This window comes from Eulemur rufifrons, chromosome 6 (genome assembly GCF_041146395.1).
Source record: "Eulemur rufifrons isolate Redbay chromosome 6, OSU_ERuf_1, whole genome shotgun sequence".
NCBI classification, from domain to species: Eukaryota; Metazoa; Chordata; class Mammalia; order Primates; family Lemuridae; genus Eulemur; species Eulemur rufifrons.
In genome coordinates this window covers 97,172,866-97,200,490 of record NC_090988.1, presented here as the reverse complement: position 1 = coordinate 97,200,490, position 27,625 = coordinate 97,172,866, and the positions used below count along the sequence as shown (strand labels likewise).

Sequence of the window (27,625 nt, the reverse complement as noted above, 5' to 3'; positions counted from 1 at the left end):
TGTGTTCCAGCAAGGACTGCTCAAGAGAGCAAGGGCAGGGGCAGGACCAGGGCAGTGTCAGTGGGCAACAGGGGACTCCAACTTCTGCAGGCGGCGGCGACGCAGCTCTGCAGCATCAGGCTCTCCATCCTCAGGCAGCTCCTCGGTGCCCACTGACTCAGGAGCTGGGGACAGAGGTCAGAAGTGGAATCCAGGGAAGTCCCCTGCCCCACCCCCAGGGGACTGATCACACCTACCTGGAGGCTTTTCAGTTTCAGGGGCTGGTGGGGAGGCTCCTGGAGAGGGGGTGGTGGCCTCGGAGCTGGGGATGCTGGTGGAAGAGGCAGCAGCAACAACTGGGGGGGCAGTCTCCTCAGTGGGGTTGACTGAAGTGGCAGGCCGGGGGGGCCTGGGAAGAGAAGGGAGGAGAGGTGGGCCTGGCTTGGGCAGATTCTCCTGCCCATGGTGAGCCTTGCAGGAGAGTCTAGACTGATGTGCCTCTGCGGCCCCAGTGACCAGCAGACACAAGTGAACATGTGCTGAATGAACCCTCAAGGGCCAAGTGGTTCTGTCCCCTCTGGATTGTGAACCTCTTGTAGGCATGGACTGTTGACCTGTTCACTTTTACCCTGGGGTGTCAGGCATCTCAGAGGGTAAATAAGTCCTAGAGCACTCAAGCCTTGGACTCCAGTTCCTCTCCAAGCCTGTGCTGTCATTACTGGGTGCTAGGCACTGGGTACTTGTCACTTAAGGAGAGCACCTAAGAGGAAGGTTTGGAGTGGGGGTTATGAGACGAAACCTGTTGGGTACAGTGTACAATTCAGCTATGTAACAAAAACCACTTGTACCCCCTAAGTCTACTTAAAAAAAAATAGCCCTTACAACCCTTCTATTCTGATGAAGTAATGGAGGTCACAAAGCAAGTGAGCGATGGAACCAGCACCTGGACTTGGGCCAGGATGGCTCCAAGTGACTTCCTATTACTTGTTCCCTCAGTTCATGGGCAGCAATTCCCAGTCACAGTGTCAGCATACCTGAGGGTGTTATGTGTTGAACTAATAAAGCACCGCGAATTCTGAATAGTTTGCCTTTGGAAAAATACAGAGGCACAAGATGCAAGGGCAGCTCTCTAATAAACATCGCTCCTACTTAGATCCAGACATACCTTTGGAGCGGGAGGATAAAAAAGCACCAGGAGGCCGGGCGCGGTGGCTCACGCCTGTAATCCTAGCACTCTGGGAGGCCGAGGTGGGCGGATCGTTTGAGCTCAGGAGTTCGAGACCAGCCTGAGCAAGAGCGAGACCCCACCTCTACTAAAAATAGAAAGAAATTATATGGACAGCTAAAAATATATATAGAAAAAATTAGCCGGGCATGGTGGCGCATGCCTGTAGTCCCAGCTACGTGGGAGGCTGAGACAGGAGGATCGCTTGAGCTCAGGAGTTTGAGGTTGCTGTGAGCTAGGCTGACGCCACGGCACTCACTCTAGCCTGGGCAACAGAGTGAGACTCTGTCTCAAAAAAAAAAAAAAAAGAAAAAAGCACCAGGAGTCACCAAGAACTCCCCGAAACCCTGGGCGGGCCTGAAGATAGGTGGCCTGAATCAGCAGCTGTCACAGGTGGCATGAGAGCCAAAGGCTGAGAACCACTGCTGGGGACCTCCTGGCAGCTCTGCTCCCCCACAAACCCATCCCACGTCCCCCATGCACACGCACCCCAACGAGGCCAGCACAGTGAGGTACTGGTTGATCTGCAGCATGGCGGCGTCCAGCAGCGTGTGGATGTTGCGCAGGCTCTGCAGCCGGGCCTCCAGGTGCTGCCGCTCATGGCCCTCCAGAGCTCGCAGCTCCTCCGGGGTCAGCCCGGCAAAGCCCGCGGGGGGCACAGGCATTGGGGGGAAGGCTGGAGAGACGTAGAGGCTCAGTCTGGGCTGCCTGGGCCTGACACCACCCCAGCCTCCAGAACAACCTGGGGAGTGTCCCAGCTTACCAAAGGGTGGAGGCAGGGGCATACCCATCCAGGGAGGCGGGAAGGGGAAGCCTGGGGCAGGGCCGGCCTCTGCCGCAGAGCCAGAGCCAGAGCCAGAGCCGGAGCCAGGTGCTGGGGCAGAGGCAGCACTGGTGCCAGCAGCTGTGGTTGTGGCTGTTCCACTGGGCCGAGAAAGGGCTGCTGAAGCAAGAATGAGAAGTGACTGTTGCTGGGCCTCTCGTTCCATCCCTGCCATCCCCAGGCTGTCACGGCACCCAAAAGGCTCACCTGCACTAGTGGACGGAGGGGCCGCAGCCTCTCCTGAGCTGGGGGGAGGTGGGACAGGTGGAAAGGGACCCATGGGAGGCCACAGCGGGAACATGCCTGGAGGAAAAGGAGGCAGGAGGCCCTGGGGGACTGCAGAGAAAGGACAGAGTGGTGAGAAAAGGGCCGAACTGAGATAGACCCAACTCCCAGGCAGCAGGCTTGGCTACTGAGAGCTCTGTCCTCTTCCCATGGGCCCCTGCACTTAGCACTTGTCAAACCGACAGCAAGCATCTATTTCTTACCTTTTCACCCCTCTCCAGCTCTGATTGTGGGATGCTGGAGGACAGGGACTCTGATTCCCCAGCATCTCCCATACCCAGACCAGGGCAAGTACCCAATGGTGTACTGAATGGATAAATGAGGGGACACTCACAGTTAGGGGGCTGGGGCAGAAGTGGTGGGGGATGGGGGGCAGGGGGTGGCCCCTGATCTGCAGGCTCCGGGGGTGGTGGTGACTGGGCTGGTAGCGATGCCCGCAGGACATCCATACGGCAGGTAGGGCAGGTCTGCTGCCGCTGGAACCAGGAGCGCAGGCAGCTGGGGGTCAAGACCAGGCAGTGGTCAGCAGGTCACTAGGGGACTGCCTGTGGGGCCTGTGCCCTGATGTGCAGGCTCCCTGGGGCCTCTTTCACCTGGTGTGGAAAATGTGGTTGCAGGGCAGTCTCTTGGCACCAGTCACCATCTCTTCTCGGCAGATGATGCAGACGTTGTCCATTGCCTGGAGTTCCTCTGGGGTGGCATCTGGATACCTGGTTAGGATGCAGGGATGTGTCAGATCCAGAGCTGGAAGCAGGGGGACCTCGGGCAGAGGTTGGGAGAGCAGCCAAGAGAAGCCTACTTACAGTGTGTTCATGTTTCGGATGGCTCGGCGAGACATGATGGCATCTGTCACAGCTTTCTTGAACTGTCTGAAAGGACAGTCAGTGAAAACAGGAAGAGGGAGGGGAGGGGTCAGGTCAGGAGGGTGGAGGGAGAGGGCTGGGCTCACCTCATGGCCAGGTACATGGGCCGGATGGCAAAGAGTGGGAAGGTGTGCACCTTGATCATGATGGTCATGAAGGCCATGTACAGCAGAACCTTGATGAAGCCTAGGGGACGGATGCACAGGGCAGGGGGTCACTGGGTCTGGCAGGCAGGGTGGGGGATGCTGGTCCAGGTCAGAAGAGGCCCAGGCTCCTCTTACCTGTAAACAGCTCCGTGTAGAGCATGTACACGGCCTTGTTGTCCCAGGGGTTCTCACTCTGGAGGTCCACGGAGTGCAGCACATACTTGATGAAGATGGTGAGCACCATCGTCATCAGGATGGCGTACTGAAGGAAGAGGAGGATGCGGGGACATAAACACACAGCTCCCCTTGCTGCAGCCACACTTTGCTCCACCCAGGCCTGTGTACAGCAGGGTGCAGTGGTACAAGCACAGGCTCTGGACACAGCCAATGTCCTCCTAGCTCCCCGACTCACTAGCTGTGACTTTATCGGCAACTCACTGAATCTCAGTTTGCACATCTGTACATGACAGAATTAATTGATCCTTTGTAACCGTGTTGTCTTGCTGATTAAGAGATGTGGGTCAGGAGCTCAACACAGGGCCTGGCATGCAATAAGCACTCAACAAATATGAGCTATTGGCCAGAAAAGGTGGCTCATTTCTGTAATCCTAGCACTCTGGGAGGCTGAGGTGGGAGGATTGCTTGAGCTGAGGAGTTCGAGACCAACTTGAGCAAGAGCAAGACCCTGTCTCTAGCAAAAACAGAAAAACTAGCCAAGCATGGTGGCCCATGCCTAGTAGTCCCAGCTACTAGTAGTCCTAGCTAGTAGTCCCAGCTACTTGGGGGGTTGAGGCAGGAGGATCGCTTGAGCCCAGGAGTTTGAGGTTGCAGTGAGCTATGATGAGGCCACTGCACTCTAACCTGGGAAGACAGAGCAAGACCCTGTCTCAAAAAAAAAAAAACAAAAACAAAACCCAGCTGTTGTCACTGAACACATTCTTCCTCTGCCAGGGACTCGCCTCCCCAGTTTTCCATCAAGCTAATTCCCTCCTGTCCATCAACAGCCATCTCTGGCATCAGCCTCCAGGAAGCCTCCCCGAGCCGCAAGGCAGGGCTCCTGCTCCCTTCCAGCCTCTTTTTGTATTCTTCCCTGATCGCCTAGGAATGAACGTGTGAGGGCAGGGGCCAGATCTGACTGATCGATGCTCTTTGGTGGCAGCATGGGGCTGGCCACATAGCAGGTGCTCAGGCACGTGCAGTGCCACCTCAGGCTTGTACCCCCAATCTCCCAAGCCAGTTTTACCTCAAAACCAAACACCAGCTGCACAGAAGCCCCACGAGTCAGGATGCTGTGATAGGCGTGGCTGACGAAGAGGAAGTCCAGGATACCCAGGAGGAACATAAGGGCTGTGGGGACCCCCCAAATGGGGGGGGTGGGGTCAGCCCAGGGCCTGACAGCCATTTCCTGCACTAGGACAGCCCCACCCCCAAGCCCACCATGGCCCCAGCCATCTAGTCAGGTGGGCACACTCCACTAAACCCGGCCCTCTGGGAACTCCCATTTTGCCTTGGGGGGTCACTGGGGCTGCCCAAGCTCCAGGTGAGGAGGCAAAGAGCTACGGGCCCAGGCAGCTGAGAAGCCCTGGGGTGGAACAGGACAGAGACGATGCAAATTAACTTCCTAAATTATCTTTCCTGTACAGCTGTGGGCTGAGGGGGCAGCCTGTGCTCTGGGGCACGGGTCCATGCCTAGTGACTGTTCATGGTCCAGTCCTCCATGGTGCCTCTCCTCCCTTCGGTCCCCATCCCCCATGAGTCTCACTCACAGACAATGCGGCAGTGAAAGAGCCAGGAGATGTTGGGGCTGCGTTCCATCTGAGGCAGAGCAGAGAGGGGGCCTGTCAGGAAGGCTGGGGCTCACCCCACAACCCCAACCTAGGCTGCACTGCCCCACAAGCCTGCTCCAGGGAACCCCCTGACCCGACTCACAAAGTCCACACGGTCCTCCGCCAGCCAGTGGAAACATTTGAGGAAGAGAAGGAGAGTGAAGAGTGCAACAAAGCGGGGGCTGAAGTCATCCCGGAAAACGGTGAAGGCCAGACAAGTTTCAGTGACGGCATACCAGGAACGTTCCAGGAGGTGCTGGGGGTCAGGCAGGGAAGAATATGGAACCAAGACATGATGCTTGCCCCGTGCCCTGCCCCTCACCTTTGGGGCAGCCAACCTCTTACCTCCATCTCTGCTGCCCTCAGCTGCCCAAAGAACACCTTGCCCATCACCTTGCCCAGGAGGAACACAAGGACAAAGGCCTGGATGTACAGGACCTAGAAGTAGGGAGAGGCTATGGTTTGAAGTCACTTTCTGCTTTCCTCTACCTGGGGCTCATCATTCAGAAACCTCCCATGCCCATCACAGTTTATTTAAAGTTAGGCAGCTGGTATCTACTGCTCTTCTCCCCTCCCTACCTGACCTGTAGCCCCGCCCCTGTCCCAGGCAGACTCCTCCTTCCCTCTCAGGGAGTTCCTCCCTCCCTGAGGCCTGAACTCACAGCCATGCTGGGGCTGGACTTGGTCAAGTACACCACAGTGGGGTAGAACTGGTGTTTGAGGTAGTAGGCGTGAGCCACCACGGCCCCCGTCAGCGCCAGGCTGGCCGCCATCATCACTGCGGTGCGGAACATTGCCCTGGCCCGGAGACCTGCATGGGGAAGAAAACAAAAGAACTTATGTGATGCTCATGCTGTGCAAACCCAGCACAGTGCCTGGCACAGCGTCAATAAATAAAACGGGGGGGGGGATCGCATTTCATCCTCAGAATCATCAAATCAAGAATAGTACATGCTCCCCCATTTTACAAATAAAACTGAGACTCAAAGGGGTTAAGTGATCACACTGACGCAAGGCCTGGAACCTGGGTTAGTCTTGTTTCAAATCTAGGGCTCTTTGCACGCTGCCTGCCAAACCTCCTCCTCTAGGGAGGCAATGAGGGAAGGCAACAACGTCGGAGGAGGTAGGAACTGCCACCACTGACCCTCGAGTGAAGGTGCTGGGATGGGAGGCTAAAGCAGAAATCTGCTCCAGGGCGGGGAACGCGGCCTAGGCAGGGAGAAGCTAAGGCGAGGGGGGGGCCGCAGCCTGGGTAGGCTACAGCGCCGGTGACAGCTATGCCAGGGTGGGCAGCTCGGACGCGCGCCCCACGGGAGCGAGCTAGGTACGTCAGCCTGGAACCCTTGCGCCCCCCAAGCCCCAGGGCAGTGTCAAGTCAGGGCCCTGCAGAAACGGCCGACCGGCAGGGTGCAGTGGCGGGGCAGAGAAAGACCCGGGCTGCCTTCACGGCCGCGCACCTGTGAGCACCAGGAGTTGCGAGCGTCGCAGGCGGGGCCCAGCCTTTGGGAGAGCGGCCGCCTGGCGCTCCAAGTCTACGGCCAGCTGACAGGCCGAAAGCGGGCGTCGGGGCTGAGGGGCGCGCCAATCCCGGGGAACTCTAGGGGAAAGTCCAGGTCCCGACCCCAACCACAACCCGGGCTAGACTTCGCCATACTCACCAGGAGCCCAGCGCCGCGAGCCCGCTCAATCCCCGCGACTGCGGCGGCCGCTCCGGTTAACAGCACTCCCCACCCCCTGCGAACCGGAACTTCGGGGGTAAGACACCTCACTTCCGGCGGCGCGGGGCGCGGGGCGCGGCGTGGGTCGTACCAAGGCCGCTCCCCCCGCCCCCGCGGCTCTCGGCGCCCCCTGGGGTGCCGGGAGCGGCCGTGTCTGCAGCTTCGTGCCCACGGGGATGGGCTGAGCAAGAGACGCGAGAGGGGGTCGGAAGGGAGTAAGCGGGGCGGGGGGGAATCGAGTCCCCCTGTTTATTAGTCACAGATGGTATGTCCTGGACCGCTGGGTGGCCTCAACCTACTGGTGGGGGACTCTGGTCGCAAAGCTGGTGGAAGGTGGAGCGTGAGCGCGCCGTACCACTTGGAAGGGGAATGTGCAAGGGACAGACTTTACAGGCAAGGGGAATAAAATGTTTTAGAGCCTCATTCCAGGGAGAGTCACAACAGTTTGACAAGGTGTTCCCTGGGAGAATTGCACGCAGAAAACAAAAATTTGTCTTCTCCATGATCCCTCCCAGTGTTGAGTGAGTGGGAGTGAATTTGGTCCCGTGTCTGTCACTGATTGGTTGTGATAAAGTTACGCGGACCAATAAGGAAGAGAAAGGAAATTTGCTGGCCTATAGAAAGAGAAGAGCAGGTGAGTGGTTGCTAGGGGTGGAAGGCTGCGTTGCCTAGGACTGAGTCCTACCCCAGCTGGCTGATAGTAGCGAAAATGCAGTCCGTGGGCAGGTGATCCTTGTCCGGCCTCGGGGAACATTTGCTGCGCAGCGAAAGGGAAGGGCAGCCAGGTGTGCCCAGGACCGAGGAGAAGACAGACCTTTAATTTCTGCTCGTCTTGGGATGAGAGTGTTGTGTGCAAAGGAATTGACTTCAGCGCCGCATGCCCGCACCCCTCTCCGTGCCCACAGTTTTGCTGGCGTTGTATTGTTTAGCCCTGGGCCATAGCCCAGACTCCCATGGTCCTGGGCTGCCCCGTAATTCAGTTTGTGTCTGGGTCGCAGGCATCTCAGTCCGCTTATTGAGAGAATGGTGCTAATGCATCCACTTTGTGCCTTGCGTTTTCCTCCGTCATCTCATGTAACCATCAGTCACCAACGTTTGTGAGCTAGATGGTGCTATCCCCATTTTAAACGTGGAACCTGTGAGGTTCAGAGGCTTAACCAGACCTCTGCTAGGATTGTCGCTGGGTCTGCCTCTAAATCCCTGGGCTATTGGTCTCAGCCACCTTCCCCACCACCTGTAGACCTGGCAAGTTCGGCTTGTAACGAGTTACTGAGTGGCCCTCCACCCCCATAAGGCCATCTATCACTTTCTAGTGACTACGTCCAATGGTCAGCTTTCAGTCCTTGCCTGACTCAACCTCTCTCCCATGCTTGAAAGTCTTCTCCCTAAGCGTCTGTGACCCACACGACCTTACTTTTCTCTTTCCTCTCTGGCTATGCATCTGCCCCCTTCCTCTGCCCATCCCTTTATTTAAATGTTGGTGTTCACGTTGGCCCCTTCTCTTTACCTTTCTTGCATGATTTCCTCTGCTCCTGTGGATTCAACCCCCCACCCAGAGCCTGATGACTCCCAGCTGGGTCTCTCCTGCTTTTAAAATAGTTAAGTGCACCTAGACACCATCCACACCCTCACTCCAAAAAACTTGGGCATCGTGTTCACTGTGTTCCTCTCCATCTGCCCCCACATCTAAACTGGTAATAAAGTCATTTGTTCAGTTGATTAGTCTACAAATATGTATCAGCTGTCTCCTGTTCTAGGGACTTGGGGTGTCAGTGAACAAAACAAAGATCTCTGCCTTTGGGGAGATTATCCTCGTTGATGTGATAAGCCACCAAACCGTAGGCATAATGTGAGTGAAAAATCTAATATGTTGGAAGGTAATACGTGACCCAGGGAAAAAAGTAGAGCAGAATAAAGGGGATCAGGAGTGTGGTGGAGTTTTCAAAGCAGGTTGCAGTATCAGCAAGGATAATGGGGTAAGCCTCCTTGAGAAAGTGACATTTGAGCAAAAACTTGAAGGAGGTAATGGCATGAGCCAAGTGGATGTCTGGGTAAAGAGTTGCAGCTAAATAAAGGTGGACTAGCCCTGATTTGTTGAAGGAGGGCAACGTGGCTAGAGTGGAACTAGTAGTAGGAGAGGGGGCCAAGGCCAGATTGTGTTGGCCATTACTGGGACTTCGGTTTTTACCCTGAGTGACATGAGGAGCCATTGGACAGTGCTGAACAGAGGTGTGGCATGCTCTAGCTCCAGTGTTGGTATAGTCTGTGGTAGGATGGAGGGTAAATGTGGGAGCAGGCAAACCAGTTAGGGGGCTCTTGCAGTGTGTTACGCAAGAGCAGAAGTCCTGTTCACTCTACTTCCTGAGTATCTCTACAATTCATTCTTTTCTTGCCATCTCCACTAGCACTGTGCTGTAGTCCAGACCATCATCATCTCATGCCTGGGAAAATGCAACAGCCTCCTTTCCCATACTCTCCTCCTTATTTATTATCCATACAGTGGCCAGAAAGACTTTCTGACACCTCAGCTCACATCTTGCCTTCCCTGCCCGCACTGTCCTTCAGACATAACGCCCTGTTTGTGGGGGCCTCAGGTATACCATGCCTACTGTGCCCCAAGTGGGCCCATCACCTTTTGCATACGTCTTTTCCCTTCCCAGGAACATCTTTCTCCTCGAGTATCATCACAAGAAGCATTGCCTAACTTCTCAGGCTGAGTGGGGCCTCTTCCCACAGTGCTCTGTGCTTTCTTCATCATGGTACTTGGTACCCTGTGTTGGCATTGGCTAGATTTAAGTCCATAGCCAATGCCAACACAGATTACCCACACTGAACTCAAGGATGGGGTCCTGAGTCTTTTTATCTCACACAGAGCAGACAAGTCAACTTCTGAGCACAGACTATTACCAGTGTTAAAGAAGGTCATTTCATAACAATAAAGGGGTCAGTTAATCAAGCAGACATAACAGTTCTAAACACTTATGCATCTAATAATAGAGCTTTCGATTACCAGAAACAAAAACTGAACTGCAAGGAGAAATAGACAAATCCACAATAATAGGCAAAGATTTCAATAATCTTTTCTCAATGATTGATAGAAAAAGTAGAAAATCAGCAAGGATAGAATAGACTTGAGCCACACTATCAACCGTCTTGATCTGATTGATGTTTATAGAATACTTCACCAAAAACAGCATAACACATGCTTTTCTTAAATGCATACAGAGCATTTACCAAGACAGACCATATTCTGGGATGTAAAACAAGACTTAACAAATTCAAAAGAATTCAAGTCACATAAAGAATATTCTGCTGTGGCCACAGTGGAGTTAAATTTGCAATCAATAACATAAAAAATCCTCAAAATCCTCAAATATCTGGAAACAAAATAACACATTTCTGAATAACTCAAGGATCAAAGAAGAAATAGAGATAGAATTTTGCATTGCTGTCTAGTCTGGAGTGCAAAGGCATGATCATAGCTCACTGTAATCTTGAACACCTGGGCTCAAGCGATCCTCCTCCCTCAGCCTCCCAAAACACTGGGATTACAGGTGTAAGCCACTGTGCCTATCCTCTTAGAAACTCTTTTGAATCCAGTGAAAATGAAAACACAATGTTTAAGAATTTGTGGGATGCCAATAAAAGGTATTAGAGAAATTTATAGCTTGTAAGTGCTTATATCAGAAAACAGGAAAGATCTTAAATCTATTACTTGTGTTTCCACCTTAAGAAGGTAGAAAGATTATGTTTAAAAGGCAGCTAGAGGCCAGGCGCGGTGGCTCACGCCTGTAATCCTAGCACTCTGGGAGGCCAAGGCAGGTGGATTGTTTGAGCTCAGGAGTTCAAGACCAGCCTGAGCAAGAGCGAGACCCTGTCTATACTAAAAATAGAAAGAAATTATGTGGACAGCTAAAAATATATAGAAAGAAAAATTAGCTGGGCATGGTGGTGCATGCCTGTAGTCCCAGCTACTCGGGAGGCTGAGGCAGGAGGATTGCTTAAGCCCAGGAGTTTGAGGTTGCTGTGAGCTAGGTGACGCCACGGCACTCTAGCCCGGGCAACAGAGTGAGACTCTGTCTAAAAAAAAAAAAGAAAGAAAGAAAAAAAAAAAAAAAGGCAGCTAGAAAAAAGAAAAGAAAAAGAAAATAGAAAGAAAACAGCAGGACAAGACTCAGTGGCTCAAGCCTCTATCCCAGAAGTTTGGAAGGCTAAGGCAGAAGATTACTTAAGTTTGAGACCAGCCTGGAAACATAGTGAGACCCTATCTCTACAAAAAAAATTTTAAAATCAGCCACACATGGTGGTGCATACCTGTAACCCTATTTATTTGGGAAGCTGATGCAGGAGGATAGCTTGAGCCCAGCAATTTGAGGCTGCAGACAGCTATGATTATGCCACTGCATTCTAGCCTGGGCAACAGAGTGAGACCTTGTCTCTAAAAAATAAATAAAAAAACCCCCAGCAAATCAAACCTAAAGTAAACAAAATAAAGGAAGTAATAAAGTCCAAAGAAGAAATCACAGAAGAAAATAGAAAAACAATAGAGAAATCAATGAAAGTAAAAGTAGGTTCTTTGAGAAGATCAATAAAATTGATAACCCCCTTGGCAGGTGTGGTGACTCATGCCTGTAATCCCAACATTTTTGGGAGGCTGAGGCGGGAGGATCACTTGAGACTGGGAGTTCAAGATTGCAGTGAGCTGTGATTGCTCCACTGTATTCAAGCTGGGTGAGAGAGTGAGACCCTGTGTCTAAAAAATAAAAGTAAAAATAAAAATGCCTATCATACAAAGTGGTGGCGATGGTGTGGAGCAACTAGAACTCTCATATATTGCTGGTGAGAATGCAAGATGGTATAGCCATGTTAAAGGAAAGTTTGGTAGTTTCTTATATAGTTAAACATACATTTACCATATGACCCAGTAGTTACATTCTTAAGTTACCCAAGAGAAATGAAAATATATGCTTACACGACTGGTGACAGCTTCTGAAGTGGTTGCCAGGAGCAGGGGCTGGGGGAGGGAATGAATTGCACAGTGGCACAAGCAAACGTTTTTGGGTTGTGGCAACATTCTATCGCATGGTAGCAGTGGTAATTATATGACATACATATTTGTTAAAGCACACCAAATTGTATACTTAAAATTGGTAAATCTTATTTTATGTCATTGTATGTTAATTATACCTCAATAAAGTTGACACAAAAGTTGTTGTAAACAAATATACATTTTGACCTAGACTTTCCCTTTTCAGGAGCCTATCCTGTTTAAGAGCTTGTACATGAGCCCAAAGATGTAAGCCCAAGGATGATAGCTATGGCATTGTTTGAAATAGTAAAAAAAAAATAATAGAACCACATATTCATTAGGAAGAGAATGGTGAGATCAATCTGATCCAATAATAATCTTTTCAAAAAGCAGACTGAAAAGAATATCAGACTCTTCCATAATAAAAAGTACCGAAAACTAGAAATAGATGGAACTTCCTCAACCTGATAAATGGCATCTGTGAAGAATCCACAGCTAATTTCATACTTAATGATAAAAGTTCGATTGCTTTCTCTCTAAGATCAGACACAAGAAAAGACAGGTCCACTCTTGCCACTTCTTTTTAACACTGTACTGGGAGTTCTATCCAGGAGAGTTAGATAAGGAAAAGACATAAAAGGCTTCCAATTGGAAAGGAAGAAGTAAAACTATCTTTATTTGCAGATAACTGGATCTTGTTTATAGAAAATCCTAAGGAATCTATGCCCCCCCCAAAAAACAATTATAGCTAATAAATGAGTTTCAGCAAGGTTTCAGATTAAAAGATCAATATGCAAAAATAAATTATGTTTCTATAAACTAGCAATAAGCAATCCCAAAAATGAAACCAAACAAGCAATTCCATTTACAATTCATCGAAAAGAATAAAATGCTTAGGAATAAATTTAACAAAAAAGTATTAGACTTGTGCACCAAGCACTACAAAACATCATTGAAAGAAATTAAAGAAGACCTAAATAAATGGAAAGACATCTCTTGTTTATGGATTTGAAAAACTTAGTATTATTAAGATGGCAATACTCCCCAAATTGATCTAAAAATTTGACACATGCTTCTGCTGGGTCTTAGGAAAAAATAAATAAATAAATAAATAATAAATAAAAAAATAATAAAAATCTGACACAATCCCTACAAAAATTCCACCTGCCTTTATCGCTAAAATTGGCAAGGTGATCCTAAATTTCTTGTGTAAATGCAAGAGACCAGAATAGACAAAACAATCAGAAAGGGGAAATGGAGGACTCACACTCCCTGATTTTAAAACTTACTATTGATAGAAAGCTACAGTAATCAAGATAATATGGCACCAGCATTAGGACAGACAAGTCAATGGAATAGAACTTAGAATCCAGAAATAAACATTTATGGTCAATTGATTTGGGTTTGTTTATTTTTACTTTCTATTTTTTTGTGAGGAGGGGTGTTCAGTTGCTTTATTTGTTTGTTTGTTTGTTTTTGAGACAGAGTCTCACTCTGTTGCCGGGGCTAGAGTGCCGTGGCATCAGCCTAGCTCACAGCAACCTCAAACTCCTGGGCTCAAGCGATCCTCCTGCCTCAGCCTCTTGAGTAGCTGGGACTACAGGCATGTGCCACCATGCCTGGCTAATTTTTCTATATATATTTTTAGCTGTCCAAATCATTTCTTTCTATTTTTAGTAGAGACGGGGTCTGGCTCTTGCTCAGGCTGGCCTCGAACTCCTGACCTTGAGAGATCCACCCGCCTCGGCCTCCCAGAGTGCTAGGATTACAGGCATGAGCCACCCGCACCCGGCCGCCTTGTTTGTTTTTATTGAGACACAGTCTCTCTGTGGCCCTGGATAGAGTGCAGTGGCTTCATCGTAGCTCACTGCAACCTCCAGGCGATCCTCCTGCTTCAGCCTCCCAGGTAGCTGAGACTACAGGCCTGTGCCACAATGCCTGACTGGGCTTTCTTTCCTTCCCTCCCTCCCTCCCTTCCTTCCTTTCTCTCTCTCTCTCTCTCTCTCTCTTCTTTCCTCCTTCCTTCTTTCCTTCCTTCCTTCCTTCCTTCTTTCCTTTTTTCCTTTCCCTTTTCTTCTCTTTCCTTTCTCTCTCTCTCTCTTTCTTTGTTTCTTTCTTTCTCTCTCTCTCTCTCTTTCTTTCTCTCTCTCTTTCTTTCTTCCTTTCCTCCCTTCCCTTCCCTTCCCTTCCCTTCCCTTCCTTCCTTCTTTCTTTTCTTTCCTTTTCCAAAGTACCGTAAATACTTTGGAAAAGTATCTGGGGTCTCACTCTTGCTCACAGTAGTCTCAAACTCTTGAGCTCAAGCAGTCCTCCCAGAGTGCTAGGATTACAGGTGTGAGCCACCGCACCCAGCCCCATCAATTGATTTTGAACAAGGGTCCCAAGACAATGCAATGGAATAGTCTTGTCAACAAATGGTGCTGGGATACCTACCTCACACCATACACAAAATTTAGCTCAAAATGGATCAAAGACCTAAAACTGTAAAAGTCGTAGAAGAAAACTTAAGCATAAATCTTCATGACCATGGGCTAGGCACCAAAAACACAGCAACAAAAGAAAAAATAGATAGATAAATTGGACTTCATCAACATTTAAAAGTTTTGTGCTTCGAAGGACACCATCAAGAAAATGAGGGCCGGGTGCGGTGGCTCACGCCTGTAATCCTAGCACTCTGGGAAGCTGAGATAGTTTTGTATTTTCTTTACCACTTCTTATGCTTATACTTTATTTCTCTTATCTAAGTGCATTGGCTAATGCCTCTAGTAAAATGTTGAATAGCAGTAGAGATAGTTGGCATCCTTGCCTTGTTCCTGAACTTAGTGAAATGTTTCTAGTGTTTTCACTTTTAGCAACAGGCATGAGCTACTGTGCCCAGCTAATATTTCACTTTTTATTGTTATTGTAGAGTGTATTTCTTCTACTTATTAAAAAAAAAGTGAACTGTAAAAAATACCTCCTAAAAGGCAGGTCCTTCAGGAGATATTCCAGAAGAAGTCATTGTTATCGTACAAAATGACAGCTTCATGCATGTTATTGCCCCTTAAGACCTTCTAATGGGACAAGATGTGCGGGTGGAAGATAGTGATATTGATGATCCTGACCCTGTGTAGACCTAGACTAATGTGTGTGTCTCTCCTTTTAACAAAAAAGTTAAAAAAAATTTGTTTAAATATTGAAAAGCTTATAGAATAAGAATATAAAGAAAATATTTTGGTACAGCTGTACAATGTGTTTGTGTTTTAAGCTAAGTGTTATTACAAAAGTAAAACATTTTTTTAAATTAAAAAGTTTATAGAAGGCCAGGCGTGGTGGCTCACGCCTGTAATCCTAGCACTCTGGGAGGCCGAGGTGGGTGGATCACTCGAGGTCAGGAGTTCGAGACCAGCCTGAGCAAGAGCGAGACCGGCCCCCCCCCCCCCCCCGCCCTGTCTCTACTAAAAATAGAAAGAAATTATCTGGCCAACTAAAATATATATAGAAAAAAATTAGCCGGGCATGGTGGTGCATGCCTGTAGTCCCAGCTACCTGGGAGGCTGAGGCAGTAGGATCGCTTAAGCCCAGGAGTTTGAGGTTGCTGTGAGCTAGGCTGACGCCACGGCACTCACTCAAGCCTGGGCAGGAAAGCGAGACTCTGTCTCAAAAAAAAAAAAAAGTTTATAGAATAAAAAAGTTACAGTAAGCTAAGGCTAATTTATTACTGAAGAAAGAAAAAGAATTTTTAAATAAATTTAGTGTAGGCCAGGCGCGGTGGCTCACGCCTATAATCCTAGCACTCTGGGAGGCTGAGGCGGGCGGATTATTTGAGCTCAGGAGTTCGAGACCCTGTCTCTACTGAAAAATAGAAAGAAATTATATGGACAACTAAAAATATATATACAAAAAATTAGCCAGGCATGGTGGCATGTGCCTGTAGTCCCAGCTACTCGGGAGGCTGAGGCAGGAGGATTGCTTGAGCCCAGGAGTTTGAGGTTGCTGTGAGCTAAGCTGACGCCAGGGCACTCTAGCCCGGGCAACAGAGTGAGACTCTGTCTCAAACATAAATAAATAAATAAATAAATACATTTAGTGTAACCTGAGTGTACAGTGTTTACACAGTCTACAGCAGTGGACAGCAATGTCCTCGGCCTTCACAGTCACTAACTGCTCACTCACTGACTCACCCAGAGCAACTTCCAGTCCTGCAAGCTCCATACATTTTAAGTACCCTATACAGGAGTACTATTTTTTTAAATCTTTTATAGTATATTTTTACTGTACCTTTTCTATGTTTCGATATGTTTAGATACATAAATACCATTGTGTTACAGTTGCCTACAGTATTCAGTAGAGTAACAGTGTGTATCCTAGGAACAATAGGCCATACCATATAGCCTAGATGTGTAGTAGGTTGTACCACCAGGGTTTGTGTAAGTACACTCAGTGATGTTGCCAAACGACACATTTCTCAGAACATATTCCTGTCATTAAGTAGGTTATTAAGTATGAAATGTCCGATCCCCCTAAGTACTAAGTTTGACAGTTGATATCTCTGACATTTCACTTTGACGCTTCTTGTTTTATTTTTATTGTGAAGGTACATCCTCAGTCTTTCAAGCACATGGTTTGGCTTGTGATTATCTTTCAAAATTTTTTAGATCAATTTTTGTGGAACCATGGATAAGTCAAAAACTCGTGTTGGCCGGGCGAGGTGGCTCACACCTGTAATCCTAGCACTCTGGGAGGCCGAGGTGGGCGGATCGTTTGAGCTCAGGAGTTCGAGACCAGCCTGAGCAAGAGTGAGACCCTGTCTCTACTAAAAATAGAAAGAAATTATATGGACAGCTAAAAATATATATAGAAAAAATTAGCCGGGCATGGTGGTGCATGCCTGTAGTCCCAGCTACTCGGGAGGCTGAGACAGGAGGATCCCTTGAGCTCAGGAGTTTGAGGTTGCTGTGAGCTAGGCTGACGCCATGGCACTCACTCTAGCCTGGGCAACAAAGTGAGACTCTGTCTCAAAAAAAAAAAACAAAAAACCAAACTCGTGTTATTTTTGAACATGAGTTCCATCGTGAAACCAATGCAGTGCACACAGACAGCTCAAAATATCAAGGAAGGGTTTGGGAAGGATGTGGCTAATGAACACACAGTACATGGATGGTTTGAGACATTCCTTTCTAGTGATTTTAAGCTTGAAAATGAGCTATGCGGGCAACTTGAGACCAAGGTGGATAATGATGAGATGAAAGCTGTAGTGGAAGTGAATTCATCTCAACCTGCACGTGAATTAGCAGTAAGGTTTGATGTTACTATTCCAACAATATTGGACCATTTGAAACAAATGAGCAAAATAAAGAAGCTGGGTAGATGGGTACCACATGAACTAAACAAGCGTCAGAAGAGAAATCATCTCAAAGCTTGCCTTTCTTTCCTGTCATGACATAAAGCCGAACCATTTCTACACTGTGCTGTGACATATGATGAAAAATGGATTCTTTCTGACAATTGCAAGTGTTCAGCACAATGGTTGGATAAAGATGAAGTGCTGAAACACAGTCCAAAACCAAATATTCATCAAAAAAAGCTACTGGGGTCTGTTTAGTGGTTCAGCGCTGGTATTATCCACCAGAGCTTCATGAATCCTGGTCAATAGATTATAGCGATGTCCACTGCAACCGACTGTATGAAATGAGGAGGATGCTTGAGATGAAGCAGCCGAGATTTACATGCACAGCCATGCACATGAGAAGAAAAATAAAAATAAAGTAAAAATTAAAAAAAAAGCAGTTAAGATTGGTCAACAGAGACAGGCCAATCCTCTTGCAAGACAATGATCGACCACGTGTTGTACAAACAATGCTGTTCAAACTACAGCAGTTGAACTTAGAAACTCTCTGTCATCCACCATATTCACCAGACTTGCACCAACTAACTACCACTTCTTCCAGGCTTTCAACCACTTCTTGCAAGGAAAAATATTCAATTCTCAACAAGCTGAGGAAAATGCCTTTGGCGACTTCATCACCACTCTCTCTCCAGGCTTCTTCGCTGCTGGCATAGACAAGCTACCATTAAGATAGTAAAACTGTGACAATAGTTTAGGCACATACTTTGATTAATTGTACTGCTTCTTGTTTGAGATATAATAAACTAAACTTTGATTTGAAATTGAACATTTCATATTTAATGACCTAATATTTACATAGCAGTTACAATGTGTTAAGCATTGCAAGTAATCTAGAGATGATTTAAAGTATACAGAAGGACATGCACAGGTTATGTGCAAATGCTACCCCATTTTATAAAAGGGACTTGAGCATCTGCAGATTTTGGTATCCTCCGGAATCCTGGAACCAATCCTCTGCTGGGGGAACCAATCCTGGAACCAATCCAAGGGACAACTGTAGTGGCTCTGAGTCTGGGGGTTAGAGGATGGACAAGGCCGACTTTCTAGTGGGGAAAACACACAAGCGGCAGGGAAACAAGATGATTGCAGATTGATGAGCACTACAAGTAAGGAGTTTGCATTCGATGAAAAGATCATTCCAGCTCTAGAGAGGGCCAACTGCACAAGGAGGTCTGGAGACTGTGTAGGGGACCAAGTGGTAGTCCAGGCAGCAAATGACATAGCCTTGGCCAAGGGAGGAGGCAGTGGGGAGGAGAGGAGGGCATGGATTAGGAAGATCTTTTGAGCTAGAATCCACAAGGTTTAGTAATAAATTGAATGTTGGGGACAAGAAAGAAGGTAGAAATATTCCCTAATATTCATCTAGGGGAACAGCAACATTTCCCCAGCAGGGAGAACGAAGCAGCCTAAATGAATCTCATCCTAAGGCAGACCTACTGTGTGATTCTATAATATTTACGCAAAGTTCAAAACCAGGCGAAACTAACCTGTGATACTAGAGGCCAGAATGGTGATGAACCTTGCAGGGGCAGGTGGTGGCTAGAGATGGGAGTGGGGGTGTGGGGAGCAGACAGTGGGGCCGTTGGTAACGTGCTGCCGCTCCACCTGGCTGCTGGTTACACGGGTGTGATCTGAAAATCCATTAATCTATATTCACTTAGGATCTGTGCCCTCTTCCCTGTGGCTGCTGTGCTGCAATTAAAAAGTTTACTTACAAAACAATTTCCAGGTTTTTTGGTGTGTGTGTGTGGGGAGTAGTGGTGGTTTTTTTTTTTTTTTTTTTTCAACTACTGTAGTTAGATGGGGAAAACTGAGGAAGGCACTTATGGAGTTCATGGGGGCAGATGATGAATCCAAGTGCAGGTGTTGAAGAGGCAGCTGGGGGTACAAGTGCGAACTTGGGGGAGTAGTCACAGCTGGGAAGAGCTCTGGAGCCTCTGGAGGGATCTAAAGCCAGTAGAACGGACAATTTGGAGAGCAAATCAGGGAACACGTGCACAACAAAGGGGGCCAGAACCAGGCCTGGAGGGCTGGCTGCCCTTTGCCCACTGCACTCAGGGCTCATCGCCACTTTCTCCAGCTCCTCCCCACCCCCCCCATCCCCTCCATGGCCTAATAGACATCCAGCCAGGGCTTGGAAGCCCTGAGCCTCTGGCCCCTTCTCCTACAGTGGCCTGTCCTTCAGTACCTCTCTCCTCTCCCTGTTTTTTTCCCACTCTCTGATACTTCTTATCTTGGGGAGAACCCCTACCTTTGAAACCTTCTCACAATCCATTAAAAAAAAAATACTTGACAAATTGCATTTCATCGAAATTAGAAACTTTTGCTCTGTGAAAGACAATGTTAAGAGAATGAAAAGATAGGCCGGGAATGGTGGCTAATGCCTGTAATCCTAGCACTCTGGGAGGCTGAGGCAGGAGGATTGCTCACGGTCAGGAGTTCGAGACCAGCCTGAGCAAGAGTGAGACCCTGTCTCTACTAAAAATAGAAAGAAATTATCTGGACAACTAAAAATATATAGAAAAATTTAGCCGGGCATGGTGGCACATCCCTGTAGTCCCAGCTACTCGAGAGGCTGAGGCAGGAGGATTGCTTGAGCTCAGGAGTTTGAGGTCGCTGTGAGCTAAGCTGACGCCATGGCACTCTAGCCCGACAACAGAGTGAGACTCTGTCTCCAAAAAAAAAAAAGAGAATGAAAAGATAAACTATAGATTGGGAAAAAATATTTGCAAATCATAAATCCAACAAACAGCGTGCTTTCAGAATATATAAAGAACTCTCTAGGACTCAACAGTAAGGAAAAAATCTAGTTAACAAAGGGGCAAAAGGCTTGAACAAAGAAGATATATGGATGGAAAATGTGTTAGTTTCCTACCACTGCCATAACAGAGTGCCACAGAATAGGTGGCTCAAAATAACAGAAATTTCCCATCTGCTCTCTCCTCCAGCTTCTGGCGATTTCCCTTAATCCTTACTTTGTAGCTGTATAACTCCTTTGTCTCTGTCTTTGTGTCCTTTGTCACATGGCTGTCTTCCTTCTGTGTGTCTGCATCCTTACCTCTCTGTGTGTCTGTCTCTTTCGTCCTCCTCTTATAAGGACACCAGTCATATTGGATTAGGACCCACTCTAATCCCGGTGAATATGATCTTAACTTGATCACATCTGCAAAGACCTGAATAAATATTCAAATAATGTCACATTCTCAGCTGGGCATGGTGGCTCATGCCTGTAATCCTAGCACTCTGGGAGGCCAAGGCAGGAGGATCGTTTCAGGTCAGCAGTTCAAGACCAGCCTGAGCAAAAGTGAGACCCTGTCTCTACTAAAAATAAAAATAAATTAGATGAGCAACTAAAAATAGAAAAAAAAAATTAGCCGAGTGTGGTGGCGCGCACCTATGCCTGTAGTCCCAGCTACTTGGGAGGCTGAGGCAGGAGGATTTCTTTCTTTCTTTTTTTTTTTTTTATTTTGAGATGGAGTCTCGCTTTGTTGCCCTGGCCAGAGTGAGTGCTGTGGCATCAGCCTAGCTCACAGCAACCTCAAACTCCTGGGCTTAAGCGAGCCTACTGCCTCAGCCTCCGAAGTAGGTGGGACTACAGGCATGCGCCACCATGCCCGGCTAATTTTTTCTATATATATTTTAGTTGGCCAGATAATTTCTTTCTATTTTTAGTAGAGACGGGGTCTCACTCTTGCTCAGGCTGGTCTCGAACTCCTGACCTCGAGCGATCCACCCGCCTCGGCCTCCCAGAGTGCTAGGATTACAGGCGTGAGCCACCGCGCCCGGCCCTAGAGGATTTCTTGAGCCCAGGAGTTTGAGGTTGCTGTGAGCTAGACTGATGGCATAGAACTCTAGCCTGGGAGTGAGACTCTGTCTCAAATAATAATAATAATGTCACCTTTACAGGTATAGGGTAAGGACCTCAACATATCTTTTTGGGGGACACAATTCAACCCACAACAGAAAATAAGCACACGAAAAGATGTTCAACATTATTAGCCATTAGGGATATGCAAATTAAAGTCACTATGACTATTACAATGACTAAAATAAAAAAATACTGACAATACCAAAATAGCCACTCTGGAAAATAGTTTGGCAGTTTCTTAACATACAATTACCATATAACCCCTCCTAGGTATTCACTAAGTATCTCTGCTAGAGAAATAAAAACTCAGGTCCATATAGAAACCTATACCCAAGAATGTTCACACCTTTATCTGTAACAGCTCCAAACTGGAAACGACCCATTCATACCATGGGCTACTATTTGCTAATAAAAAGGAACAAACTATTCATACATGCAACAACCTGGATGGATTTTAAGGGCATTATGTTGAGTGAAAAAACATCTCAAAAAGTCATATATGGGCTGGGCACTCATTCCTGTAACCTTAGCACTCTGGGAGGCCGAGGCGGGAGGATTATTTGAGTTCAAGAGTTAGAGACCAGCCTGAGCAAGAGTGAGACCCCATCTCTACTAAAAATAGAAAAATTAGCCGGGTGTGGTGGTGCGCACCTGCAGTTCAGGTACTGGGGAGGCTCAGGTAGGAGGATCGCTTGAGCCCAGGAATTTAAGGTTGCTGTGAGCTATGATGACCCACTGCACTCTACCTGGGGTGACAGAGCAAAACTCTGTCTAAAAAAAAAAAACAAAGCCATATACAGTAGTTCCCCCTTATCTGTGGAGAATACGTTTCAAGACCCCCAGTGGATGCCTGAAACAGAGGGTAGTACTGAGCTATATATACCATGTTTTTTCCTATATATGTCATGATAAAGTTTAATTTATAAGTTAGGCACAGTAAGAGATTAACAACAATAGCTAATAAAATGATTTGGCTCACGCCTTTAATCCTAGCACTCTGGGAGGCTGAGGTGGGAGGATCACTTGAGCTCAGGAGTTCGAGACCAGCCTGAGCAAGAGTGAGACCCTGTCTCTACCAAAAATAGAAAAAATTAGCCGGGCATGGTGGCACGTGCCTATAGTCTCAGCTACTTGGGAGGCTGAGGCAGGAGGATCGCTTGAGCCTAGGAGTTTGAGGTTGCAGTGAGCTATGATGACGGCACTGCACTCTAGCCCAGGCAACAGGGAGAGATTCTGTCTCCAAACAAACAACAAAACAACAGTGATTATAACAATATACTACAATAAAAGTTATTTGAATGTGGTCTCTCTCTCTCTCTCTCTCTCTCTCTCTCGTACTGTACCTCAGGTAACTGAAACCGGGAAAGGGAAACCTCAGATAAGAGGGGCCTACTGTACTGTGATTTCATTTATAAAATGTTCTTGGAATGACAAAATTAGAGATGGAGAACAGATTAATGGTTGCCAGGGGCCGGCAAGGGGCAGAGGGTGTGACATGAGGGACAGCATATAGAAGTTTCTTTAGGTGATGGAATATTCAACATCCTCATGGAGGTGATGGTTACACAAATCTATGCAGGTGAAAATTTCTAGAACTAGACACCAAAAATCAAAACAGGGCCGGGCGCAGTGGCTCACGCCTGTAATCCTAGCACTCTGGGAGGCCGAGGCGGGTGGATCGCTCGAGGTCAGGAGTTCGAGACCAGCCTGAGCAAGAGTGAGACCCCGTCTCTACTAAAAATAGAAAGAAATGATCTGGCCAACTAAAATATACATAGAAAGAAAATTAGCTGGGCATGGTGTCACATGCCTGTAGTCCCAGCTACTCGGGAGGCTGAGGCAGGAGGATCACTTAAGCCCAGGAGTTTGAGGTTGCTGTGAGCTAGACTGACGCCACAGCACTCACTCTAGCCCGGGCAACAGAGTGAGACTCTGTCCCAAAAAAAAAAATAAATAAAAATAAAAACAGAATGCATGTAAAAACTGACGAAATCTGAATAAGGTTGATAGTTTATTTGTACCAATGGCAACTTCCTGGTTCTAACTGTACTATGGTTATGTGAGATGTTAACATTGGGGGATGCTCAGGGAATGGGACATGAAAATTTTCTAAATTGTTAAGGGACATCTGTGTGAGTCTAAATTCTTTCAAACCAAAGATATTTTTAAACTATTTTCCCCAGTGTGGAGTGTCAGATCTGGCCCTGAGGGGAATGGGCCTGGAAGCCCCCCCAGGGGACTCGCCCAGGCACAGGCTTCTCTGTGGTCTCCCTTACTGACCTCTAGCCTTATTTACGGTGGGGAGAGGAGAGAGGTTGAAAACACAGCTGGTCTGGGGGATTCATTCGGTTTCACTGAACACCTTCTCCGTGTCAGGTTTTGTCCAATTCGGGGCCCCGACACAGGACAATTCGGAGGCTGGAACTCTCCACTTCCCGGCTGGGTGGCTGGCAGGAAGTTACTTAACCTCGCTGCAAACAACCCAAACTCTGTGTGTTAGTTGTTTTTTCATTTATAAAATGAGGCTACTGATCATACCCACTTCACGGGGTTGCTGTGAAGAACACATGAGCTGATTCCATTCTAGCCTCTTCAATAAGCACCAGAAGATGTTTAGGGCTGTGGCTATGGAGGCTGCTGGCTTCACTGCTTCCTTTCCGGCAGAGGCCAACAATACACGAGAGGAACCACACGTGAGCATGTACACTCACAAAAACAGGGTGGCTTGATGAGACCATGTGGTCAGGGAAAGGGAGCATGGGAGGTGGCCTGGGGAGGCCAGGAAACCCAGACAGACCAGAGACGCCCAGAGATACCTAAAGACCTAGAGACCCAGAGTCCAGAGACATCCAGAAACTCTGAGAGATTCAGAGACCGAAAGACTCAGAGACCCATAGAGACCCAGGGAGACTCAGAGAAACCCAGAGGGACCAAGAGACCTAGAGAGGCCAAGAGTTTCAGAGATATTCGCACAGTTCCAGAGACCCTGCCCCAGCAAGGCGCAATCAGTGAGTTAAAACTTGCCCTTCAGGCCCTTGCAGCCCAGGCCTCCTTTCCAGGCACAGCACCTTGGCGCTGCATTTATCAAGAGAGGGACGGGGGTCATGGCTCTCCGCGCCGTCCTGTGAGGTTTCAGGCCCTGGGGTCCAGCTGGCCTGCCTTCATCCCTCTTGAAGGTGATGGAGCTTCGGAAAATCTTTTACCCCAGGAAGCCGCAGCTGGGAGGCGGGTGGTGCCTGGGTTCACAGGTAGAGGCAGGAGGTATGGGCCAAGCCCCGCCCCTCCTCAGGAAGGGCCGGATTGGTGGATGGGGGGAGTAGGGCGGGGCAGGACGGGCTATATAAGCCTACTGGCTGGGCGGCTGGGAGTTACTCTGTGGGTAGCTCCAGAGCTCAGGTAAGGTTTCTTGCGGGAGGAGGCTGGGCTGCTTGTGGGAACCTAGGTGGAGGTGCCCAGATTGACCCAAGGTGGGGGGTGGCATCTTCTCCTGAGCCCCTTGGTTGACGGCTCTCTCTGGGCATGAGGCCTAGTTTGAGAAAGTAGCTAGAAATGTTTTAGGTGGCCTCACCTCAACTTGCTCTAAATCCAAGTATTTGTCTAGTATCATTTCTCTCTCTGGGCCTCAGTATCCCCGCCCCCACCCCGCGGTGTACGGGGTCAGTGGCCCTTTCAACTCTCTTCTTTGGTGTAGGGTGGGGTGGTGGTGGTGGTTATGGGTTGGTGGGCCTGAGGAGTGATTAAACTCTTGGGATTTTGGAGTCAGTGGGCTTCACCTTTAACCAGCTGTGAGGCCTCATGCTTCAGGTTCCTAGTTTGAAAATAGGTCTTTTGTTAAACGTGCCTTCCTGCCAGGATGGAATAAAATGACAGCCCAAAGGCATTTAGCACAGCTCCAGGCACTTAGGAAGCCCTCTGCAGTGTTTGCTGCTGCTGCTGTTACCCTCTGGCCTGGCCTGGGGTGCCAGGAGGAAGATGAAGGGGTGGCACAGCCTACAGCAACTCTTTGCTTTTTTTCTGGCCTCGCCCCCTCCCCATGCATCCTCGCTGCCCTCTGCTCTGAGCCCCTAAGTCTCTGCATCAATCCCTCCCCCATCCTGGCCCCTTGTCGCCACCCCCTTGACCTGTGCAAGGGGGTAGATGCTAAGTCCTGAGCCTGCTTTCTCTACAGGCCACCCTGCCTCGCCCCACTTCCAGCCCCTGTGAGATGAGCGAGGCCCAAGACCCTGCCTATGGCCCTGTGGTTATGACCCAGGTGAGGCTGAGGGGCTGCAGTTGGCAAGGTGGGGGCAATGGGTTTCTCCATTCCCGGCAGCACCAGGAGCTGCAGGCCTTCCTCAACCTTCTGGGTGAGTTTCCTTGGGAGGTGGGCATGGGAGGGGCTGTGGGGCCTGGTGCCAGAGCAGATGTGAAAGGTGGGATCCTGCCTAAGGCCTTTGCGCCCTCCCCTCAGATGATCCAGCTTTGGCTGGTGGGAGGGGGTCCTGTCAGAAAGTGGGTTCAGTGGCAGCTTGGGCTTCAGAGCTTCTGATGCCACTCTTTGAGGGACGGTGGTTACCCGGGTTCCCTGTTTCTCTTCTCTACCCCTAGAAGACAGCTTTGTTCAGGATTTCCTCTCCACAGACCGCTGCTTCCGGATCTCGGATAAGGTGAGAGGCACAGTGGGGGTGAGGTTGAATTAGTGGGAATTGTGTGCGGCTATCTTATTGGGTCCCTGGTCTGAGATGGGGGGCACTCCCTTTCCAGCCTTAGAACCCCTGTCTGCGCAGGCCCCTCCCCACCATTTTACCTTTTTTTCTTCCCTGCACCAAAACCTCCTTGGGTGCAGGTGAACCTGGCTGCCAGGTCCTGCTTCCCAGAGGCTAACTCCAGCCCCACTTGTCTGTCTCTGCAGTATCTCCTGGCCATGGTGCTGGTCTACTTCCAGCGCGCCCACCTGAAGCTCAGCGAGTACACCCACAGCAACCTGTTCTTGGCACTGTGAGTGGCAGGGGCGGGCGGGGGAGGCACTGGCCGGGAGGTATCAGATGGGGCTGGGCAGATGCTGTGGCCTCTGCTCCCTGACCCGGTGCTGCTGTGGCTAGGTACCTTGCAAATGACATGGAGGAGGACCTGGAGGAACCGAAATGTGAGATTTTCCCATGGGCCCTGGGAGAAGATTGGTGTCTTCAGGTGGGGAAATTCCTGCAGCGGAGGGACGAGCTGTGGGCACGGATGGGCTTCCGGGCATTGGTGAGCCGCCAGTGCTGTGAGGAGGTGAGGCTGGGCAGCCTTCTGGGGGGGGGGAAGGCCGGGCCTCCCCCGAATTCACTGTTCCCTCTGCCTCTCCCAGGTCATGGCAAAGGAGCCGTCCCACTGGGCGTGGACTCGGGAGCGGCGCCCCCACCATGGTGGGGTTCAAAGGGCCTTTCCGCAGGTCCCAGCCTGCTTCCCCCGAGGCCCCAGCCTGTCACCGCCCCCTTGTTCCCTCTGTGACTTGCCCCAGCAGCGCAGCCACCACCATCCTTTGCCTGCATCATCCAAGTACCCTTCCCTGACCTCGGAGTGCTATCCTCATTCCCAACATTGTCTCTCAGGGGTCAAAAACCCCTGGGGTGGGGACTTCCTCATCATCTTGCCCCCCCAGATGCAACTGGAGCCAGGCACATACACCCTCCGTAGTGAGTTGGACACAGGAGCTGGGGGGCTGGCAGAGCCTGGGAGGCAGGAGTGGGAACCAAGAGAATGGGAGGGAGGAGCATGAAGGCTGGGGGCTCAGCTGGTTTCCTCTCTCTGAGCCTCACCCTCCCCTCCCCAGTCTTCCCGAAGCCTTCCTCATGGCCCAGGCACTGATGCTCCACAGGAGGAAGAACAGCCTGCCGCTGGCCACCGACCCATGGTCTACTGGCTGTGCCCCAACCTCCAGCCTCCTGTCTTGGGGGTCTCAGGCTGGCAGTGCCACCCCCACCCCTTCCTCCCAACCTGCAACTTCTAATAAATTTGTGTCCATAGGACGACAACTGGGCTGTGCTTATGTCCTGGCTGGGGTCCTTGACCCAGGGTTGGGGTAGGGGTGGGGAGGGTGTTGAGGGAGGGAGAGGTCTGCCAGGGTTAGGACGTGTGAGCACAGGCTCTGTAACAGCTCTGCCCCTTCCCACTGGTGGCCAGTTGCTATTGTCCTGAAATGCAGTTTCCTCTGTAACATCTGTCACCTATAGATGATGAGAGTTGCACAGTGTAGATGGGATTAAGTGAGATGAGGTATATGCAGCCCTGAGAAGAGGGCCTGGAACCTATTGGGAAAAAAGCTCAGATGGAAAACAGCTCTGGACTCAGTCTAGAAATGTCTTCAGGGCCAGGTCTATTTAGGAATAAGACTTGTTCTCTTCCCTGGGCTGCAATCAAATAGAATGTAGTAATTATTATAATATAATCGCCTATCCCCAAAAAAGACAGAATGAGAACTCAAAGGGTAAATTTCTTATTAACGGAGATGAT

At 49.2% G+C, this 27,625-nt stretch overlaps 2 protein-coding genes across 3 annotated transcripts; one reads left to right on the top strand and one right to left on the bottom strand.

Moving 5' to 3' along the window:
* Positions 1-12: 12 nt before the first annotated feature.
* Positions 13-6,886, bottom strand: SYVN1 (synoviolin 1). Of its 2 annotated transcripts, none has more exons than XM_069471609.1 (16): positions 6,806-6,886; positions 5,810-5,958; positions 5,493-5,585; positions 5,251-5,403; positions 5,088-5,136; positions 4,565-4,668; positions 3,457-3,583; positions 3,262-3,361; positions 3,116-3,181; positions 2,906-3,022; positions 2,647-2,810; positions 2,235-2,363; positions 1,968-2,147; positions 1,694-1,880; positions 237-388; positions 13-164 (listed from the first exon to the last, which is right to left on the bottom strand). In XM_069471609.1, the coding sequence occupies exons 2-16, from the start codon at positions 5,939-5,941 to the stop codon at positions 58-60; spliced, it is 1,860 nt and encodes a 619-aa protein (XP_069327710.1). In that variant the 5' UTR covers positions 5,942-5,958; positions 6,806-6,886; the 3' UTR covers positions 13-57. The 2 variants fall into 2 exon arrangements, with proteins under 2 accessions (XP_069327710.1, XP_069327712.1); XM_069471611.1 differs by having other exon boundaries at positions 1,968-2,144.
* SPDYC (speedy/RINGO cell cycle regulator family member C) lies at positions 6,219-26,993 on the top strand. The gene is made up of 7 exons (XM_069471612.1): positions 6,219-6,270; positions 25,320-25,497; positions 25,739-25,797; positions 26,043-26,128; positions 26,233-26,404; positions 26,481-26,808; positions 26,946-26,993. The coding sequence occupies exons 2-7, from the start codon at positions 25,356-25,358 to the stop codon at positions 26,978-26,980; spliced, it is 822 nt and encodes a 273-aa protein (XP_069327713.1). The 5' UTR covers positions 6,219-6,270; positions 25,320-25,355; the 3' UTR covers positions 26,981-26,993.
* The last annotated feature ends 632 nt before the right edge of the window (positions 26,994-27,625 follow it).

Bases quoted from the DNA above. Each gene is read 5' to 3' on its own strand.
- SYVN1 (XM_069471609.1), bottom strand. From the start codon at position 5,941: ATGTTCCGCACCGCAGTGATGATGGCGGCCAGCCTGGCGCTGACGGGG. The intron at 3,362-3,456 runs GTAAGAGGAGCC...TCCGTCCCCTAG, and splicing joins CTACACGGAGCTGTTTACAG to GCTTCATCAAGGTTCTGCTG. The intron at 3,182-3,261 runs GTGAGCCCAGCC...CTGTCCTTTCAG, and splicing joins CCCATGTACCTGGCCATGAG to ACAGTTCAAGAAAGCTGTGA.
- SPDYC (XM_069471612.1), top strand. From the start codon at position 25,356: ATGAGCGAGGCCCAAGACCCTGCCTATGGCCCTGTGGTTATGACCCAG. The intron at 26,129-26,232 runs GTGAGTGGCAGG...TGCTGTGGCTAG, and splicing joins AGCAACCTGTTCTTGGCACT to GTACCTTGCAAATGACATGG. The intron at 26,405-26,480 runs GTGAGGCTGGGC...TGCCTCTCCCAG, and splicing joins GCCGCCAGTGCTGTGAGGAG to GTCATGGCAAAGGAGCCGTC.